At 34.2% G+C, this 22,379-nt stretch overlaps 1 protein-coding gene across 2 annotated transcripts in view; it reads left to right on the plus strand.

Annotated features, from left to right (window-relative positions):
• The window catches only part of LOC131851261 (uncharacterized), a 33,903-nt gene that overhangs the window by 5,083 nt on the left and 6,441 nt on the right, over window positions 1-22,379 (plus strand). For both annotated transcript variants that reach the window (XM_059201735.1, XM_059201736.1), the window contains exons 6-7: window positions 1,295-1,428; window positions 2,752-2,850. In XM_059201735.1, coding sequence (XP_059057718.1) covers window positions 1,295-1,428; window positions 2,752-2,850 — 233 coding nt within the window. The remainder of the gene's footprint in view (window positions 1-1,294; window positions 1,429-2,751; window positions 2,851-22,379) is intronic.

Genomic DNA, 22,379 nt, shown 5'->3' on the forward strand with positions numbered 1-22,379 from the left:
TCATATGTAACACCATCTTAAAGATATTATCTTCATTCCTACACATTACATGCCATCCATGACTGTGTTTTGTGAGGGAAATGAATGCGTCAATAAAACAAGTTCAGTTTTTAGACTAACTGCATTTCTTTTTACATTCATTGATATACCCCACATAAATCTTATATATAAAATTCTCGTGTCACAGTTTTCGTTCCCATACTCCTCCGAAACGGCTTGACCGATTCTCATGAAATTTTGTGAGCGTATTGAGTAGGTCTGAGAATCGGCCAACATCTATTTTTCATCTCCCTAAATGTTAGGGGTAATCCACCCCTAATTTTTTTTTTTAGCTAGTAATATATAAAACAGCCGACAATGACAATCTCAAAAATCGCAAAACATGTAATAAATACACCGTGACGACCTCGGTGGTATAGCGGTCTAGCACACCGCTTTATGTCCGATGGTTGTTCGATTCCTCGCACTGCACAAACATTTGTATTCATGATTATGATTGTTTGTATCGGTCTGGATATTTTCTATGTATAATATGTATGTATTTACGAAAAATAATCTATGTATTTGTATCAGTTATTTATTTTATTTAGTACCCATAACACAAGCTTTAGCTAGCTTAACTTGGGTCTAGATGGCGCTGTGTGAATTGTTCTGAGATTATTATTATTATTATTACATGTTTGTAAAGTGGATCCAATTCAGAAAAGCTTATAAAACACGCGTTCGTTTAAAATGAAATGTAAATAGTGAAGTTATATTCCATACCTGCACTGTTTGCTGCTTTTGTTTTAAATTACTAAGTGACCAGTAGGCAGCAGTAGGCATGCTGATTAAAAAAAGTAAAACGACGGGAAAGCTATAGTGTGCATCTTAATTTTCGTTAGCGGAGGTATCTGATACCTGAGTAAGAGGTGATGAGGGTTTTGTGAGAAAAACTATGGAGATAATCGGAAAACTATGGAGACAAATTCGCCAGGGATTTAAGTAGATTATTAAATAAATAACCCTGGACAATTGACACAGCACCGTCTAGTCCCACGGTAAGCAGAACTTGTTTTATGGGTACTAGACAACTGATATATATACATACATAATATACATAGAAAACACCTAGACTGATACAATCATGGTGAGGAATACAAATGTTTACACCGTGCGCGGAATCCAACCCGCGATCGAAAGTGTAGCGGTGTGCTAAATCGCTAGACTACCGAGGCCGTCAAACTTATTACAAAAAAGAATTAAAAAATCATATAAAATTCATCGAGGACTTAGTATAATAAACATTGTACAGGAGTCGACCTTCAGCGCTCTGAAGACCACGACGCCAGTAGACGGGTCGTTGCACGGCGCTGGTGACTCTGCAGTAGACCGGCTGAAACCTAAGAGGAGGCACTCGGAGAAGAGCAAATTATTCAGCCGAGCCAGGTATAGTTTTTAAAGAGTGATAACGGAATGGTCTTCCCGCTTGCGCTAACGGTTTACGCTGGCAGGGCACCAGTGGAGGTTGATAAGATGAGCATCATGAGCTCAGGTCAGTTACAAATTCACCAAGAATTTATCACTATGGTTTCCAGGGGGAACCGCGTGGAGATAAACCTGACGTGGTATATTGCTAACAATGAGATCATCAGTCCACATTACCAACAATCTCCTTTCCCACCTAGCTGGGTATATTGGCACAAGCTTAGCAAGAAACTGAACTGAATAGTCAAGTTCTTTTTTTATTGCAGGACTGTATTAAAGTGAACATTTTAGAAATTATAGGATATATATTTATTTATTTTTTTGCACATAAAGTGGTATACATGGAAGAATTAATGCCTGATAGCATTTTATACCAGTCAACCATTGTGCTGACAGAGAGTCGTGCCATTACCATCATCATCATCGCAGCCCGGAAGACGTCCACTGCTGGACATAGGCCTCCCCCAAAGATCTCTACGACGATCGGTCCTGCGCTGCTCGCATCCAATGCCTTCCAGCGATCTTGACCAGATCGTCGGTCCACCTAGCTGGAGAGCTTCCCACGTTGCGTCTTCCGGTCCGTGGTCGCCACTTGAGGACTTTACTGCTCCAACGGCCATCTGTCCTACGAGCTATGTGCCCTGCCCATTGCCACTTCAGAGTCGCAATTCTTCGGGCTATGTCGGTCACTCTGGTTCTTCTGCGGATCTCCTCATTTCTGATTCGATCACGATCAGAGTAACTCCGAGCATAGCCCTCTCTGGTGCCCTTTGAGTGACTCTGAGCTTATTCATGAGGCCCATAGTTAGCGACTACGTCTCTGTGCCGTAAGTCATCACTGGCAACACACATTGGTCGTAAACCTTCGTCTTGAGAGTCGTGCAAACAATAGATATTAAGTTATAAATACAGATAAATATAACTTTTTTCGGACTACGCAGCTGGTCTTTACAGCTATACTGGACGATAGGGGGCGAGTGCAGATGGCACTCCAAACCCGCGGAAGGACTTATGGAGCGGCTGAAGGCCAACTTCCGCCAGACATATACGACTTCTGTCTGAGGGCACCGCTAAGGGTTCGAACTTTAGCTCAGTCCATCGTAATTTTGATACCCTTTGACTTGAATGGGGGATCGATTGGAGTAAAGCGTACGGAAGGTGAAAAGTAACTTATCATATGACATAGCGACTTTCCTAGAGTTGTCAAAATTGTCGCGAAAGGCAAAAAAGAAAGCGAAAAGATACTGGTGAGAACTATAGTAAATTCCCGTATATACTTGACAGCATGCTCGGAAGATCCAAAAATGCTCTACCTCCTTTGGACATCGGGGATTCCAGGTCCCGCATCAGCATTATCTCGGATTGTCGTTTGAGAAACCTAAGGTACGTTAATTTTAACATGAAATTTTGTTATTTTTATTTGACTTGATTATAAAAGTTCAATAATATTTCGGTAGATTTGACATATTAGACTAGTCTGCAAGAGACCTACATGAATAAACATATTTTGAATTGAATTCATTTGAAAAACAATATATTAAATATATAAAAGTTAATGTAGCTGTACACAATAATACATATATATATATATGGATAGTAAATATTTGTACGGATATGTTATCCTACTAATATTATAAATGCGAAAGTAACTCTGTCTGTCTGTCTGTCTCGCTTTCACGCCAAAACTACGGAACCGATTTAAATTAAATTTGGTACACAGATAGTCTAGACCCTGAGAAAGGACATAGGTTACTTTTTAATGCGAATAAGGGGTTTTAAGGGGTTGAAAATGGAGATAAAGGGTTCTTAGGTAAGTATCGTCATTTTTTAAACTAATTTTTAGGGGTGTTCATTAAATAGTATAAATAAATATGACTATTTTTTATATTTTAATTTTTCCTACCGTCCAGTTCAGTATATATCCAATCGAGAAGAACTGACAATAAACTCAATTGAATATTTTTTTTTAAAAACCAGTTCATTTACACTGTATATTTATATAGGTGTCTATGTCTAACATTAAATGAAAATCCCGTGCATGAACAACTATTGCCATGCACGCTCGTCAAATTTATAAAATTGTTACCCTTAAAGTAAAAATAGGGGATGAAAGTTTGTATAGAGAATCGTTATTTCTAAAGCTTTAGGAGGTAGCTGATGTAATAAGGAGAAACTTAGACTACTTTTAATTTAGAAAAATAAATTTAAATTCCACGCGGACGAAGTCAGCTAGTCTGTGATAAATATTGTTTGCCGAACTTTATTTCTTTATGGCATATATTACTTTTCTATGAATTAACATTGAATGAAATGCATAACATTTCATTCATTGTTAAGGTTTTCTACTGTCAGATATTCCCGTGTTTTCGTGTTTGCTTCAGCATAAACAGTTCAACAATATGTTATTTATATATATATTAGTTCTATGTTATCATATAACTTTTTTTTTTGTATTTAATGTACTTTTAGTTTTTACTAGAGCCTGCTACTTCGCGCTATGCGAAATGTAATAAATATTAAAAAAAAAAATTTCACACACACACACACACACACATGTACACTTCGCTGTTGACGACCTCGGTGGTCTAGCGGTCTAGCACACCGCTTTACGTCCGATGGTCGCGGGTTCGATTCCTCGCACGGCACAAATATTTGTATTCATGAGTATGATTGTTTGTATCGGTCTGGGTATTTTCTATGTATAATATGTATGTACTTACGAAAAAAAAAATTATCTATGTATTTTATCAGTTACTTAGTACCCATAACACAAGTTTTAGCTGGCTTAACGTGGTTGTAGATGGCGCTGTGTGAATTGCCCTGAGATTATATATATATTATATTATATGTTGATATCCTGTAATAAAACTGCAGTAGGTATCTAAATTTGCTCTATTGTAAAAACTGTATCAATTAAAAATATTTTATATATGTATATACTAGCTGTCCTGGCAAACGTTGTTTTGCCTTAAAATATAAAAAAAAATTAGGGGTGGACTACCCCTAACATTTAGGGGGATGAAAACTAGATGTTGGCCGATTCTCAGACCTAATCAATACGCTCACAAAATTTCATGAGAATCGGTCAAGCCGTTTCGGAGGAGTATGGGAACGAAAACTGTGACACGAGAATTTTATATATAAGATAATTCAATTCAATTCAATTTATTTACTGTATGATATGTCCTGTCCTTGTATTATAAGTGGATTCTTAATTTTATTTATAACATATTAAATGTGTAAAGAATTCTGTAATCCTTTCTCAGTCATAGATATAAGTCTATAACGGCCTCGGTAGTCTAGCGGTTTAGCACACATCTTTACATTCGATTATCGCGGGTTCGATTCCTCGTACGATGCAAGCTTTTATATTCATGAATATGATTGTATCGATCTGGATGTTTTCTATGTATATTATTTATGTATTTACAAGAAATCAAAGTATTTATATCAGTTGTCTAGTACACATAACATAAGCTCTGCTTACCGTGGGAATAGATAGCACTGTGTTAATTGTCCAGGGTTATTTATTATTATTATTTATAATTGTGTTCAATCTTTTATGTCTTTTATAATCTTTTAATATATTCTATGGTATTTAATATTGGGAACATGAACTATGGGAAAGTACACAGTGCACGTGCAAAATAAGAATGCACGTTGTACTTGTTCTTGTAGAAATATAAGGTACCTGTCTCATTAACGAAGAGTAGCGGCGCGACCCTTTGCCATGCCCGCTATTTTCAAACATCTATATGTGTTTTTTTATATGGATGATAATGGCATGGTGCACCCGCCTGCGCTAACGGTTTACGCTGGCGGGGCACCAGTGGGGGATGATAAGATGAACATGAAGTCAGATCAGTTAGCCCAACGTGACAAATTCACCGGGAATGTATCACGATGGTTTCCAGGGGGAACCGCGTGGAGGTCGACATGGTGACATGATACATTACTAACAGTCTCCTTCCCCCTCGTACATGTGTGTTAGCCGCTCCATAAGTCCTTTCTTTCGCGTTCGCGGCTTTAAAGAGTACGGAAGCTGTGACTAAGAAACTGAGAATAGTTTGAAGAAAAAACAGTGGCTCATTATTCAGCGCATATGAGATGTGATAAAGTTTATAAAAAAAAAATGTTTTAGTCTAGTTAGATGGACTAAAGGTAGTAAAAAGTGGTCTGCGTAGGTCTGGTCGCGCTTTGCTGGTAATTTGTGTTTCCATTGCAAGGTGCAGATCAGGCATCGAAATTACAGGACACCATGATTAATCACATGAAAGAAAGAAAGAAAGAAAGAAAGAAAAATATTTTATTCAGTGCAATGTAAAAAATACAATATAAACAACAAACGGAAAAAAAAGAGCAAATAAAATGTACATATAATTAATGATAGATTTTGTTTAAAGGATGATCATGGAATGGTGCACCCGGCTGCGGTAACGGTTTACGCTGGCGGGGTACCAGTGGAGGATGATAAGATGAACACGAAGTCAGGTCAGTTAGCCCAACGTGACAAATTACCGAGAATGTGTCACGATGGTTTCCAGGCGGAAGCGCGTGGAGGTCGATCTGACATGGTACATTGCTAGCAATGGAATCATTAGTCCACATTACTAACGATCCCCTTCCCACATGATAGATTGATGACTGACCTGACTGACCGATCGTGATGACTGCAGTGCTACTCATGTAAATCGTATACAGGGACGTCTTTCACCTATTGGAGGCCCTAGGCACATTAGGATAATGGGGCCCCTATGATCATAGTAATTGTTCGGACATCATCGACTCGCCGGCCTGGAATCCGCGAGCAATGCTGCGAGGCGCGGCTCGAGAGGGTGCGTATAGTACCGGACTGACCGGCCCTCACTTCTGATCACGCCACTGAATACGATACGCGAGCTCAATATTCTCTCATTCTCTGTATTTTTTATATATAAATTATTACATTAATTTACAGTCCATAAATCAACCTTTTAATTTGAAAGTCCTTAGTTTAGGACCCTACAGTAATAAAGCACTATTTTGAATTGAATTTAGAATAGACAAAGTAATTTTTAACATAACTCTTACGAGGTGTATATGATGATGCCCTACCTTCAAAACAAACCAGGCAAAAATAATATATACAATTTAAGAAGTCGTCATGATGAGGAGTTCAAGTTCTTGCTAGACATTTATAATAAAATCAATAAAAACGAACTAATTGACCAATGTCGGTAAGGATTCGTTAAGACTGATTTTCAGGCGAGAGTAGAGTAGCTATAGGTTATCGTTTGGTAATGTAGTAGGGACTAGACTAGACTAGGTGGCCCCAATCCACGCGGGGCCTGGGTACGTGCCCAATGTGCCTAGTAGGGAAGAGCGACCTGATCGTATACATCGCTTCGTACCCGTCGGTGTGACAAATGCCTAAAGCTTTAAGTTCACAGTGGGTCGTCGACCTCAGATCTTTGTCTTGAAGTGGTCCCATTCAAATGTAATCCGGTGATTATAATATAAGAGAAGACACATCTTTGTCCACGTGGTGTTATTGACATGACCTCGGTTTGGTTTAGAAATACAACCTTAGTACATGCGATATAGGATTGATTTTAATTAGTTATCGGATTTGCTGTCTATTTCACTGCTTCTTATTGTATTTTATATGTGTTATAGATGAAATAAATATAATAAATATGGCAAATTATTATCATATTTTAAGTCATAAGTTCTGAGACTAGATGATTATTGTATTTGGTTTACCTGATAGCAGTATATATATTGATTTAAGAGGAAGTTTATATTTAAATGTATATAACTCAAAGGTGACTGACATAGTGATCTATCAACGCACAGCCCAAACCACTGGACGGATCGGGTTGAAATATAGCATGCAGGTAGATGTTATGACGTAGGCATCCGCTAAGAAAGGATTTTGATTAATTCTATCCCCAAGGGGACAAAATAGGGGATGCAAGTTTGTATGAAACTTTGTCAATTTTAAACCGATCGGGCTGAGACTTTGCATGCATAAAGCTACTATGACTATATAATATTCTATTATCAGTGCTATGACGTAGGCATCAAAGGAGATTCATAAATTCCGCCCCTAAGGGGACAAATTAACGCAAGCGAAGCCGCGGGCAAAAGCTAGTGATATATAAAATTCGTCCTTGAAATATTTAGACATTCCGAAATAATAGAAATGTTTTATTAATAATTTATTCTTACTTTCTTACCAATAATACAAATGCGAAAGTAACTCTACCTGTCTCACTTTCACGCCAAAACTATTGAACCGATTTAAATGAAATTTGGTACACAGATAATCTAGACCCTGAGAAAGGACTACTTCATAATGCAAAAAAAGGATTGTAAGGGGTTGAAAGAAAAGGGAGATAAAAGGTTGTATGGAGGTATCGTCATTTTTAAAGCCAGTAGATTAAAAATTATTGTTAGGCTGTAGTGTGTAAATATGACATACAAAGTTTGAAAAATTTTACCCTTAAGAGAGTAAAATAAAATAGGGATGTAATTTTGTATGGGAATACGTCATTCGTCGTCTATTCCAAGAGGACGAATTCGCGGGCACAGCTAGTAATCTATATTCGTGTAAAAATAATGTAAACACGTTTGAATAGACATATTTTTCATTCAACCAGGAACGTGTAATAAAGTTTAATAATTACACACATTCATCAGGGAAACATTTATTAAACAACAATTCATTCAATAAAACATCTCAATAAACCGGTTGAATAGAAAACTTTATAAAGAGAATACAATGGCAACCCCACAAAAGGAGTTCTCGCATAAAGCCGATTGCACACGTGCACAAAAGTCAGCTGTAGGACCGCTGGCGGGCAGCGATTCAGCCGCTAGAGGGGCAACTCGCTCGCTTTGTACAGCTAAAAGCTTTTGTTACTAATAGTGATGGGCTCTCATAGTGATGGGTCCGGCCGCTCAGAGTTTGCGGTTCTGATAGGCCGGGATAGAATGGGCTATGTGACTTTGATCTGACGTACAATTTACGGCAAAATATTACATATTTGCCTTATTAATGAGTGACAACATTATAAATTTAATAATTATTGCAACTTATAATATACGTATTAATTTTGGGCTAAGATTATTAACTACTTAACAAATACAAAAACAATAATTTTTAGAATTCAAACCACATCAAACTGCGCTGTTTCAAGGTTTTGTCAACTGTTTGTTTTTGTAGTGATAAATAGAAGAGAAGAATAGAAAATCATTTATTCAAATAAACTTAATTTAAGCACTTTTGAATAGTCTAATTTTTTTTTAAATCTACCGCTTATTCGGAAATCTGTCTCATCACAAGAAGAATAAGCAAGAAACTTGTGTGTTGCTCTTTTAAATAATCCTTGTAAGTTCACATTTTACAAGTCGAAACGTGTGATTACAAACTACCAACCAGCACTGATTTATATAGGCTCAAATATAAAAACACAATAAGATTAAATCAGTCGTAGTGATAAGAGCAGACCAGGATCGTGAATGAGTGCTGCTTGTAGGGATACAAGCAGCACTCATTCACGAGTATGACGGATGAGCCAGCCATCACTGCGCTCGACCATATTTTAGGGAGCCCAATGACCCGGCCCACCACACCGCCACATGTCTGGACATTTTAGTGAGCATGACTGACTACTCATTCCACTCGACCACGTCACAGCTACTTAAAATTACTATATGGTAGTTACAGTATTCGCACTTTACATGAGGATGCATGCGGTAATTTATACAGAATCCGCTACGCTATCATATATCAAGAAAGCAGAATGAAAAATAAATTATAACGTTGTCCGCGAATAAACTTATACTGATGTGACCAAATATGTCATTTATCATTGCGGATGGACTACACATCTGTGTATCGTATATATTGTAGACTTTATAAAAAGTCATCTGCGTGTCTGTGGTATCCACAGCCTCACCTATAGCCTATTTCGGCCGCTAAGCAAATTTCAGTGTTAAGATATAGCTGTGAAATTACAGGATACCCTATAATACAAAGAGTATTATGTGGTATATAGTAAGTATCATGCGGTGATATCACCCTGAACGGCCTCGATCATCTAGCGGTTTGGCACATCGCGTTACTTTCGATAGTCGATTTCTCGCCAATTGACGACCTCGGTGGTCTAGCGGTCTAGTACTCCGCTTTACGACCGATGGTCGCGGGTTCGATTCCTCGCACGGCACAAACATTTGTATTCACAAGTATGATTGTTTGTATCGGTCTGGGTATTTTCTATGTATAATATGTATGTATTTACAAAAAAAATATCTATGTGTATGTATCAGTTATCTAATACCCATAACACAAGCTTGAGCTTGACAAGAATTGTCCTGAGATTATATTATATTATATTAATTTGATTCCTCGCTCGGTGCAAACATTTGTATTCTAGGTATGTATTAAAAATTTCTTTAGTTCAGGTGTAGTAGTATCCATAAACACAAGCACTGCTTAGTTTGGGACTAGATTGCATTGTGTAAATTGTAAGGGGTTATTATTGTTATTAGAAAATCTGACCAAAAGTAAATCTCTTATCTCGGATATTCACGGATATGGATACGAATATCTGGCGCATCACTAGTCGCGACACGCATGATGGATGGCCCGAGATGGATTAGGCCTTTTTCATTTGCCAAGCGTGTACTGCAAATTATTTTTGTAACTTATGTTAGTTGGTATTCTTTCATGGCCACCGTTAAATCATGTTAAATTACGTTACTTTTGTTTGTAGTATAAACTGTGGACATTTAATCATTTTGTAAAGCGATTTCTGAGCATTCATATATACATATATGATTATTATTATTTTTGAGCTAATCTATCATATTGTGTAATATTATCATAGATATAGTGTAACATAATATATAATACTGGTCAAGGCAATAACTTGCCCTGTAAACAACGAAAAAAGAAATAGATTTCGTTGTAAAGTCACTAAATAATATTGAGACAGAAATTATACATACATATAATTACTACGGGTGTGTCTGTTGGGGTTACGAACACTGATTAGACTATTTGCTTTTGCAATAGCATATGCTGGTGGTCACTCTATTCTCCCAAATTTGAATTTAAATAATAATACAGTTTTATTTTTAAATTTTATTTTGGGAGAGTAAAGTGACCATGTACAACATTTATTTGAAAAGAATACGAGCTGAGTTTCTTTTCAGTTCTTCTCATCTTGAAATCATTACGAACTGACGGTAAATTTAATATATCATAAGAGTCTGTAATAGACCTAGACATAATATATATATAAATACTAGCTTTTGCCCGCGGCTTCGCTCGCGTTATAATATAGGGGATAAATTCCCCTTAGAAGTGGAATTTATTAAAATCCTTTGTTAAGAGATGCCTACGTCATAGTAGATTTATGAATGCAAAGTCTCAGCCCGATCGGTTTAAAATTGACAAAGTTTCATACAAACTTTCAGCCCCTATTTTATCCCCTTGGGGGTAGAATTAATTAGAATCCTTTCTTAGGCATCCGCCTACATCATAACATCTACCTGCAAGCCAAATTTCAGCCCGATCCGTCCAGTGGTTTGGGCTGTGCGTTGATAGATCACTATGTCAGTCACCTTTGAATTATATATATATATATATATATATATATAAATATCCCCTTGGGCACTTTGTGGCTCAGACGTGCCGTATAGGTAGTTTTTTGTTGATCCATTTTCACTTGTTGATCCGGAGGCCTTTTGTTGATCGAATGCCAGCTGACCATATATAAATGTTGATCCGTTTTGAGCCACAACTGTCACGTCGAGTAATAATAATAATTAAGCGATTTATACACGATTTTATACAAATCCACCTTTTTGGCATACGACCACTTCTTGATCCAATTCAAACGGGCCAATCAGGGTGCAGCATTTGCCAAGGGCTTCCTCATTGGCACGTTTGGGCTACTACATTATGGCTACAGTAATTTAATAATGTCTAGCTAGTATTTCAAGAATAATAGTCTATCTAATCTAAATATTTATAGAAATCAGTCTGGAGTAACGTGACTCCAGATCAAACCTCAATACTGTTATTTTTGGACGGGAATTTTTCCTTTTGTAACAACGTTACTGAGCGAATGAAGAGAAGACGTAACGGCGGATCCAGGGGGTAGCGTCATGGAGGTCTTGGAAGTCATGGGGGGTCATAACTCTCCTCCCCATTAGGATTTAGGTAGACTACTAATTGAACTAAAAAATAATGAAACAGCTAAATTTTTTGCACGATCGGAGTGTTGGTGCAATGGTATTAATTATAATTAAACATTGTTACTTAAAATATAACAGTTAAAGTACTATAACACTAAAAGCAAAATAGGTATTTTCAAAATACCTTTACAAAATTACTTTTTGAGTTTTTGTCCAAACCTCAGATATTTTATTTATTTTAGGTATATCAATCATTACATAGTATAGTATAGTATAAAACAAAGTCGCTGTCGCATCTAACAAGTACATAAATAAAGAAAGAAGACTTTTTAGCTCTGAATATATTTCAAAAATCAATTACTTGTGTTAATCAATTTATATACTCGTTCTTATTTCATAGTACTTGTTTTGATCCGAATATATACAGATACCGTAACGGTCTATTAATTATGAATTTATTATACCTAACCTAGATATTTTATTTTGAAACTCCGTGTAGTAGTAGTATCCGATAAGGGTATGCGAACCCTAAGTATTATTACAAAATGACCAGTAATTTCGAAGAAATAAGCCTTTGAATTTCAAATCAACTTACCAAACGGACGCTCAAGGTTCGATTCCCGCCATAGAATTTTTTTTTGTTTTGACTTTTATGTTATATTTTAAATTAACTATTTTAATAATTAAATGAATTTAATCGAACAAAAAGTTGTCAAGTATTAAATTAATTTTAATTTACATTAACTATTATACTTTCTAAATTGTAAAGCAGCTAACAATTATAGTAAGATCTTATAAATAATTAACACAATAACATTTCAAATGTATTTTCTTTATTATTACAAAATATTGTTTGTGCATGCTATAATAGTTAATGTCACTTAAAATTTATTTAATATTAAACAACGTTTTTATCGATTAAATTCATTTAATTATTAAAATAGTTAATTTTAAATATTACTTTAAAAAAAAAACAAAAAAAAAGTCAATGGTGGGAATCGAACCCGGGGTGTCTGTGTGGTAAGTTGGTACACAGGTACACTCCTAACTAGTAAAATTAATTTAATACTTAACTACGTTTTTCTCGTATAAATTAATTTAATTATTAAAATAATAAATTTTAAAAAAAACAAAAAGAAGTAAATAACAATAGTCAATGGTGGGAATCGAACCCGGGATGTCTGTGTGGTAAGTTGGTACACAGGTACACTCCTAACTAGTAAAATTAATTTAATACTTAACTACGTTTTTCTCGTATAAATTAATTTAATTATTAAAATATTAAATTAAAAAAAAACAAAAAGAAGTAAATAACAATAGTCAATGGTGGGAATCGAACCCGGGGTGTCTGTGTGGTAAGTTGGTACACAGGTACACTCCTAACTAGTAAAATTAATTTAATACTTAACTACGTTTTTATTATAAATTCATAATCGTATATAATCATAAATTAATTATTAAAATATAAAATAAAAAAAAAAACAAAAAAATAAATAATAATAAAAAAAGTGTAAGATTCGAACTCGGAGTATCTATGTAGTAAATTGGTAAACAGGTACACTACTAACTAGGCCATATTGGTGTTGTTTACTGTGGTGAAAAAACTAGTATATATATAAGTTACACGTACAATTTCAAAGACTTATTTCATGAAAACTACTGGCCATTCTGAAATCGAAATAGAAATAGAAAATCATTTATTCAAATAAACTTACATTGAAGCACTTTTGAATAGTCATTACATTTTTTAATCTACCGCTCGTTCGGAAAGCTGTCTCATCACAAGAAGAACGAGCAAGAAACTTGCGTGTTGCTCTTTTAAATAATTTTATTATTACTTTACATTTTTAAGTTTAAGTGTGTGAATACAAAACAACAATTAGCACTAATTCAATTAAATACTCAAATAGAAAAAATATTGAATATATAACCAACTGGTTAAACAATTAATAAGAGAAAATCAGTCATAGTGATTAGAGCAGACCAGTCCCTACAAGCAGCACCCGTTCACGAGTATGACGGATGAGGTCGAGCGCAGTGATGGCTGGATCACTGCGCTCGACCATATTTTAGGGAGCCCAATGACCCGGCCCACCACGCCGCCACAAGTCTGGACATTTTAGTGAGCATGACTACTCAAAACACTAGACTACGTCAAAGCTACTTACAATTGCCATCTGATAGTTATAGTATTCACATTTTACATAAGAATGCATGCGGCAATCAATACAAAAACCGCTACGCTTTCATGTTTCTAAAATCAATCAAATAAATCAAGAAAGCAATGAGAAAATTAAATTATAACGCTGTATGCTAATAAACTAGTTATTTACTTGAAATAAAACTTTAGGGTTTGTATATGTAATGTTTGCATATAAAATATGATTAAAGGTTACCAGTGTATTTACACTTTTACTGAACAAACAGAGTTGTTTATTACTGAAAATATTGTGTGGAAGCCATCAATTACTTTCAGTGCACTTATAGCTTTGATCTTTTCCTAATTATTATTATTAAGTTTTAAAGTGGTTGAATTTTGCGTAGAGTGTTTTTATACGTTATTTCTAATTTACCATTTATTTTAAGTTTTTTAAACTCTATTCATCGAGACCAATCTAATGAGTCCAAACACGATATTTCTGCTGTAAGTTTTCGAAGAGTATGTTCATCATCTGATAATACTGGTGCCAGTATGAAGTCAAGGTTAACAGATAGATAGATAACTAATTACTCTTATTTCGTCAAAATCTTTAGATTACGTATAATAAATTCATAATATCGCTACCTATTCGAATCAAAACAAGTATTTTAGGTACTTCATGTACTAGTATATAAATTCATCAACACACAAGTAAATGATTTTTTAAATATATTCAGAGCCAAAAAGTTTTTGTGCATTTAAAAAATTTTGCTGATACGGAGTCACTATTGCAGGAAATTGTTGAAAAAATATATATCGAGTATACTATCGACGAATACTTTATCTAGGGAACACGCGGGAACGCGGAACGGCAACATGTTGCCGTTCCGCCACGATACCGTTATAGTGGTAGAAAGAGAGAGACAGTGGAACCAGCAAATGTATCTACGGGTCGTGGCTGGATCTACAAAGTGTACAACTAAGTGCGCGTATATATATATATATATATACACTTGTCTTTAATTCAAAGGAAATATAAATAATGAACACATCACATTTAAAACAGTAATAAGTACGTAATATTATCACATGGTAACAGCACGTATTATGGCAAAAATAAACATCGGCTGATTTGAAAAGATTTATTATAGTAATAATAGTAATCTCAGGACAATTCACACAGCTTCATCTAGACCCAAGTTAAGCTAGCTGAACATTGTGTTATGGGTACCAGATAACTGATACAAATACAAAGATTTTTTTCGTAAATTAATATACATATATTATCTATACATAGAAAACACCCAGACCGTTACAAACAATCATACTCATGAATACAAATGTTTGCAGCGTGCGAGGAATCGAACCCTCGACCACCAAGCAGGAATCAAAGCGGTGTACTAGCTAAATCGCTAGACTACCGACAACTGTACACGCGACTTCGTTCGCGTGGAATGTAATCTTATATTTTAGTAGTTAAATTACACACGGACGAAATCCCGTGTACAGCTAGTCATCAATAAAAAAAAACACGTAGGTATCTCTAATATATTATACACTAACTAATACTTCGTCCGCGTGGTTTTTATAAATAAAGTAGCCTAAGTTACTCCTTATTACATCAGCTACCTGTCAAAAAAGGTCCCATCAAAATCGGTCCAGCTATTTCAGAGATTAGCCGGAACAAACAGACAGACAGACAGACAAAAATTGTATAAAAATAAATTTTAGTATATGTACCGTATTTATATTCATATGCAAGTAGTAAAAAACGGTTATTTCAATATTACAAACAACAGGCTTCAACATTCTCAAGTACCACAAAAAAGATGTTTTTTCTATCAAATAAACCGTTTTTATTAAAAACAAGCTGGGAACAGCGACTTCGTCCGCGTGGAATTTAACTTTATTTTTCTAAAATAAAAGTAGCCTAAGTTACTCCTTATAAATCAGCTACCTGCCAAAAAAAGTACCGTCAAAATCGGTCCAGCCATTTCAGAGATTAGCCGGAACAAAGAGACCGACAGACAGACAGACAAAAATTATAAAAATTGTTATTTTGGTATATGTACCTTATATATATTCATATGCATGTAGTAAAAAACGGTTATTTCAATATTACAAACAGACACTCCAATTTTTATTAAATGTATAGATGTATAGATTATTATTTATTTATTCATCCAAAATAATACAAATTGTGTAGGATAACGTAATAGTAACATTACAGTAAAATTTTGTCAACAACATAATAGCAACTTAAATATTAAATCTCGGTATATCTATAGAATAACTAGCTGGCCCCAGCGACTTCGTCCGCGTGAAATTTTATTTTATTTTTCTAAAATAACAGTAGCGTAAGTTACTCCTTATTACATCAGCTACTTGCCAAAAAAGTCCCGTCAAAATCGGTCCAGCTATTTCAGAGATTAGCCGGAACAAACAGACAGACAGACAGACAAAACTTGTAAAATATGTTATTTTGGTGTATGTACCGTATTTATATTCATATGCAAGTAGTAAAAAACGGTTATTTCAATATTACAAACAGACACAATTTTATTTACATGTATATATAGATTAAAAAAAAAGTAACAGTCATAAGGCTAGTCGTATGCCTAATATATATAATAGTGTAATAAATTCATTTAAACAGAAATTGCGGCAACATTATTTAATTTTGTAACTTTTTTACTGTCCTTCTCCTTTTTTCACATCTTTCTGTTATATATATAGTTCTCTCTATATTTTCTGTTTTTCTTACTTTCAATTTGAGACTGTACTTATAATTTGATTATCGGATCATTATGTATTTATTTATACATTTATGGGTTATATATTTATGTATGTATATTGTTATTTTTTTATAGAAATGTATATTTTGCTTTGTATTTATATATCTTTTTTTGACATTTCTTATTTATATTAGTGCACCGCCAATAATCTTTCGCTGCCCCACTCATGGTTGCCTGGTAAATAACGCGGCAAAATATTAAGTCCGCCACATGTACAAATTTGTTTGTGCATTAAAGTTAAAGAAATAAAAAAAATACAATACTGTTTAATGAAAATGCGTATTGTCTAGTGCTTAGAGATGTATCAAAATAAGGTCAACAAAAAAGTCCATGATGGTATATGTCTATCTCTTAAGGATAACCAACAATAACCATTTTTTATCTTTTACATTTTACGGGAATTTTTTTTATCGTATGTTTCCCTTAAAATCATGTAAACTATGTTATTATGTCATAATCTAAAGAAATAATAATATTTTATAGTGACATATCCACTATAAAATACCAAAAAGTAGCAATGTAATTTGTTACGCGCGAATCAGCTGTTATAAGGTCAAAGGTCGGTGCACCCCGCGTATTTGATAAATAGTGCTTCTCTGGATGTCTTTAAGAGAAAATGGCAGTATGTACGTGTATATGTACAAGTCCTTAAGTGTTAAGTTTTTCAAATGTACAATAAAGAATAAATATTTTTAAGTACAGTACTTACGTACATTAATAAAATATCAACTTTTTACTTGTATCTATTGTTATCAAAATTAAATTATAAGTTCTTGACTTGACCACGACTATGTGACCCTCTCTTGGCGCCAAAACGAGTGAAAAAATGAACAGCATACGACGACGACGCAGTACCTATAGAGTGGAGCAACTGCTTATTCAGTTTTATTCAACTATTTAGTCCCTCCACCGTTACAATGAATGGAGGCGGATATTAGAATGTATGTAGCATTGCGAATATAAAATATCTAGATTAGGTATAATAAATTCATAATTGATAGGCCGTTACGGTATCAGAGCCAAAAAGTCTTCTTTCTTTGTTTATGTACTGTTAGATGCGACAGCGACTTTGTTTTATACTACACTATGTAATGATTGATATACCTAAAATAAATAAAATATCTGAGGTTTAGACAAAAATTCAAAAGGTACTTTATTTTGAAAAAGTATTCTGAAAATACCTATTCTGCATTTAGTATTTGAAATACAAAACACAAAACTATTTTTGTTTTTAGAGTGACATTTCTATGAATTCACTGTCGATAGCGAGCGGTGCGATGGAAAAAGATAACCGTTTATAAAAATATAATAAATAGCCCTGGACAATTAACACAGACTGATACTGAACTGATATAAATAGATATTTTTATTTTGTAAATACATATATAATATACATATAAAACACCCAGACCGATGAAAACAATCGATGACCGATGAGTACAAATGTTTGCACCGTGCGAGAAATCGAACCCGCGACCATCGGATGTAAAGCGGTGTGACCACCGAGGCAATCGAAATATATGAATAATCTTATGAATTTAATTTATTCTAATTTGTTTGTGTGCGTGGGGTGCGGTGTACGGTCCCCCCTGCCTCCCCCCTGCCTCCACCGTTGCTGGAGCTTGCATGTATGGAACATTGCGAATATAAAATATCTAGATTAGTAAATTCATAGTTGATAGACCGTTACGGTATCTATATATATTCGGATTAAAATAAGTATCGCAGTAAGGACCAGTATATAAAGTGATCAACACAATTAATTGATTTTTGAAATATATATACAGAGCCAAAAAGTCTTTGTGTATTCAAAAAATATCTAATTTGTTTGTGTGCGCGGGGTGCGGTGTACGGTGCAGGGGGGGCCCTGCCTCCACCGTTGCTGGAGCTTGCATGTATGGAGCATTGCGAATATAAAATATCTACATTAGTAAATTAATAAAGTCATAATTGATAGACCGTTACGGTATCTATATATATTCGGATGAAAATAAGTATCGCAGTAAGTACGAGTATATATAGTGATCAACATAATTAATTGATTTTTGGAATATATTCAGAGCCAAAAAGTCTTTGTGTATACCAAAAATTTAGCCGTTCGGAGCCATTCAGTCACGAATTATTAGTAAAAAAAGTGTCGAGTATATCGTACTATCGACGAATATATATGGCCGCATCGCAAAATAGAATGCGACGTTGCCATACCGCCTGAGATATACGCGATAGGTGTGAAGTTATTCAGTGCAAAAGGTGGAATCGGCAAGTGTTTAGGTTGTGGCGTGATCAACAAAGTGCCCAAAGAGGTGTTTATATATATATATATATATATATATATATATATAGATTAAATACAATTTAAAAACGAACACAAGTAAGTGTATATATATGTATATATCAATTTCAAAGGCATTGTCAAGCCGGAGCCTTTGCCATCCCGGGATAAATGAAAAAAAAGTAAATAAATACACTTGAAAGGGATAAAAGCCATCCGTATCCTATATTTACAGTTGGAAAATGAAAAGAGGGTTTCCACAGATAACAAAAGATATTTGATGACATACGAGAGGACAGTCCATTACATTACCAACCATTCAATAGCACGCATACAGCTTTATCATAATGTAATAGCTACTTAATATAACCACAGATAATATAACTATATCCCTGAAAAAAAGACTCAAGCCTCATATAACCTACTTTAATAAAAATGCTTTTTATAAATTTGAAGAGTTTCTAAATGATAATAATGTTTTTGTAGAAATAACTTAAAATTCATAGCGCTGACAATATTATATGATTGCACTAAGAATAAGTGCGTAGCGGTTTCTATGTTGATTATCGAATGTCTCTTGTTATTGTATAATTATTCATTAACATTTATTCAAAAGAGCAACACACAAGTTCTTGCTCATTCTTCTTGTGATAAGTCTGCGTTCCGAATGAGTGGTAGAATTATGTGTATTTAAAACAAGCAGTTTTAATTGAATAAAGATTATTTCTATGTTACGTCTTCTTTCAACTTAATCTCCATTTTTTATTTAGTTCATAAACTACAGTTCTAATACCAGAAAACATATGTAAATATTTACACAATTGTAATCACTCCAGTTTCTACGATATAGGCCTAACAGGTCCAGTGTAGAACTATATATGCTCGTTTGAATGTTATTTTAAATAAATAATTACACAATAACAAGTAAGAGGCATGCGATAATCCACATAGAAATCGCTACGCACTCATTCCTAGTGCAATCATATAATATTGTCAGCGCTATGAATAGATAAACATTATTATTGTTTGCTAGAGGAACATTCCAATGTTTAATTTGTTTTAATTTAAATAAAAAAAATATGTAGAATATATTGTACACAGATTTTAGTAATGACGCCTCGGAATGTTCGAGAAGTGCGAAATATATATAAAATAACATCGATGTACGAAGCCAAAAAAGAGAAAAAAAAAAACAACGATGTTGTGTGCGTGACGTTCCAAATTTGAATTTTTATAATTTTATTTTTAAATATATTAAATGGATATTTGCGATCGCAAACAATTATCATTTATAAACTTTATTTTATAATAAGCACTTTTACAGAGAGTCTTTTGTGCAATATTTAAATATTTTTTTTAGGCAGATTCAAATACAAATTCAAAATCAAAAATCATTATTCATGTAGCACATTTTATCCGCTTATGAACATAAATTTCTTTATATTATATATTTTTCCCTACCGTCCAGTTCGGTATATAGATCCAATTGAGAAGAACTGGCAAGAAACTCAATTGAATTACTTTTTATTTTTAAAGCTAGTTTATTTACAATGTATATTTATATAGATGTCTATGTCTAACATTAAATGAGAATCCCGTGCATGACCAACTATTGCCATGCACGCTCGTCATTCAAGTAATCGTTTAGTGAGTGGGCTTTGCTCAGTGAATATGATTTAACAGATGTTTTGAGTGATTAAAGAGAAATAACTCCAATCTACTCACAGTAAGTCGTAGGCATAAGCTAGTATGTCCATACAATACATTGTACGAACTATATAGTGTATGAAGAAGCCCATATAAAGCCCATTGACAAGAAACATAGAGCTAATCATAGAGGAAATTGATTGTAATCGACACAAAGGCACCTGTCCCAGTTTCTATTCAGTAGGTTTCCCTTTGAATATTTTTCAATTTCCACTAAAATTATTATCAATAAAGTCGAAAATCGTGTAGCTGTATGTATATATTGCTTTTAGTATAATATTTATAGTGAGTGAATGAATAATGAACGAAATGAATGGTATGAGTAAGTAGTAGTTAGGTAAGTTTCTATTCATTAAATTGAGTATGGTTAATATTAATTTAGTTATTTACATGTTTTGATATTTTTATTAAATACGAGAATATGAGAATCGTTGGCAAGCCGCTATAAAGTATAAAAGAATTTCGCTTCCCGTTGTCTGTCTGTACCTATGTATGTTTTGATCTTAAAAAACTACGCGGATTTTTATACGTTTTTTTTAAATAGATAGAATAGATAGAGTCACTCAAGAAGAAGGTATATAGCATCCCACTATTGAACACGGATCTTTAATCGTGCGATAACCTATAGTCCAAAGCGGGCGAAGCCGCGGGCGGAAAGCTAGTTTAGTTATATTTGTTAGGTATTTTAGAGATTTTGTAAGGTTCTACGCGCCAAAGCATTATCTTGTTTGAAATAAAAACTATTAGTTATTATATATTCCTGAATGGATCTATTTAAGTATATACTTTAATTAACTAATTTACATCTAAACATAAATAATTACATGGTAAATTAATATACAATAAAAAAAATACATAAAAGTTAAATGCTAAGACTGTCCCGTGTCTTACCTGGCCTGGCGTTATGGGAACCTTTAGTTCCCATAACGCTCGCAGCATTTCCACGTTGAATAATATATAGTATGTACTTAGTTTAATGTATGCTGAAAAATTTCAGTCTCAGATTTCAGTCTGAGACAGCTCGATAACTTTAAAATTGACAAAGTTTCATATAAACTTTCATTCCCTATTTTATCCCTTTGGGGGTAGAAATAATTAAAATCCTCTTAGCGGATGCCTACGTCATAACATCTACCTGCATACCAAATTTCAGCCCGATCCGTCCAGTGGTTTGGGCTGTGCGTTGATAGATCACTACGTCAGTCACCTTTGAGTTACATGTATTTAGATATGATTGTATTTATATTACGTATGTATTAAAAATAATCTAAGTATTTATATCAGTTGTCTAGTACATAACACAAGCTCTGCCTACCGTGAAACTAGATGGTGCTGTGTTAATTGTCCAGGGTTATTTATTTATTATTAATGATGATAATATTCTTATAATAAATACCTGTTCCAAATGAAATAGTTTAGATGGAAAAATAACAGGTATAAAAAGTGTTTCACATGTGCTGCAAAGACTTGTATATGAAAATCGAAAAGATTATTCTAGAGTTTAATGTCAGGTGATCGACCTCTCACCTCGCTGTCGGGAGTTCGATTCCCGCTGTGACCTGTATAATTTCACGCCCATTATACAACAGGGGGAGAGTATAATGTATAAAATTAATTAAATCGAAACTTCTGCTTACTATGTATAGAAATTACAATTCCTGAATTTCAATTGTCCAGTTTAAAAGTAGATTGATGTAAAGCCTATGGAAATTGTTTTGAGGTTATTGTATTGTATGTTGCTAACCGAGCGATTCTCGTACCGGTACGAGGTTTTTGTACTTCAGTACGAAGTACGAGATTTTTGTCTACA

This window comes from Achroia grisella, unplaced genomic scaffold, assembly GCF_030625045.1.
Source record: "Achroia grisella isolate CSIRO2021 unplaced genomic scaffold, CSIRO_AGI_Agris_v1 utg782, whole genome shotgun sequence".
NCBI classification, from domain to species: Eukaryota; Metazoa; Arthropoda; class Insecta; order Lepidoptera; family Pyralidae; genus Achroia; species Achroia grisella.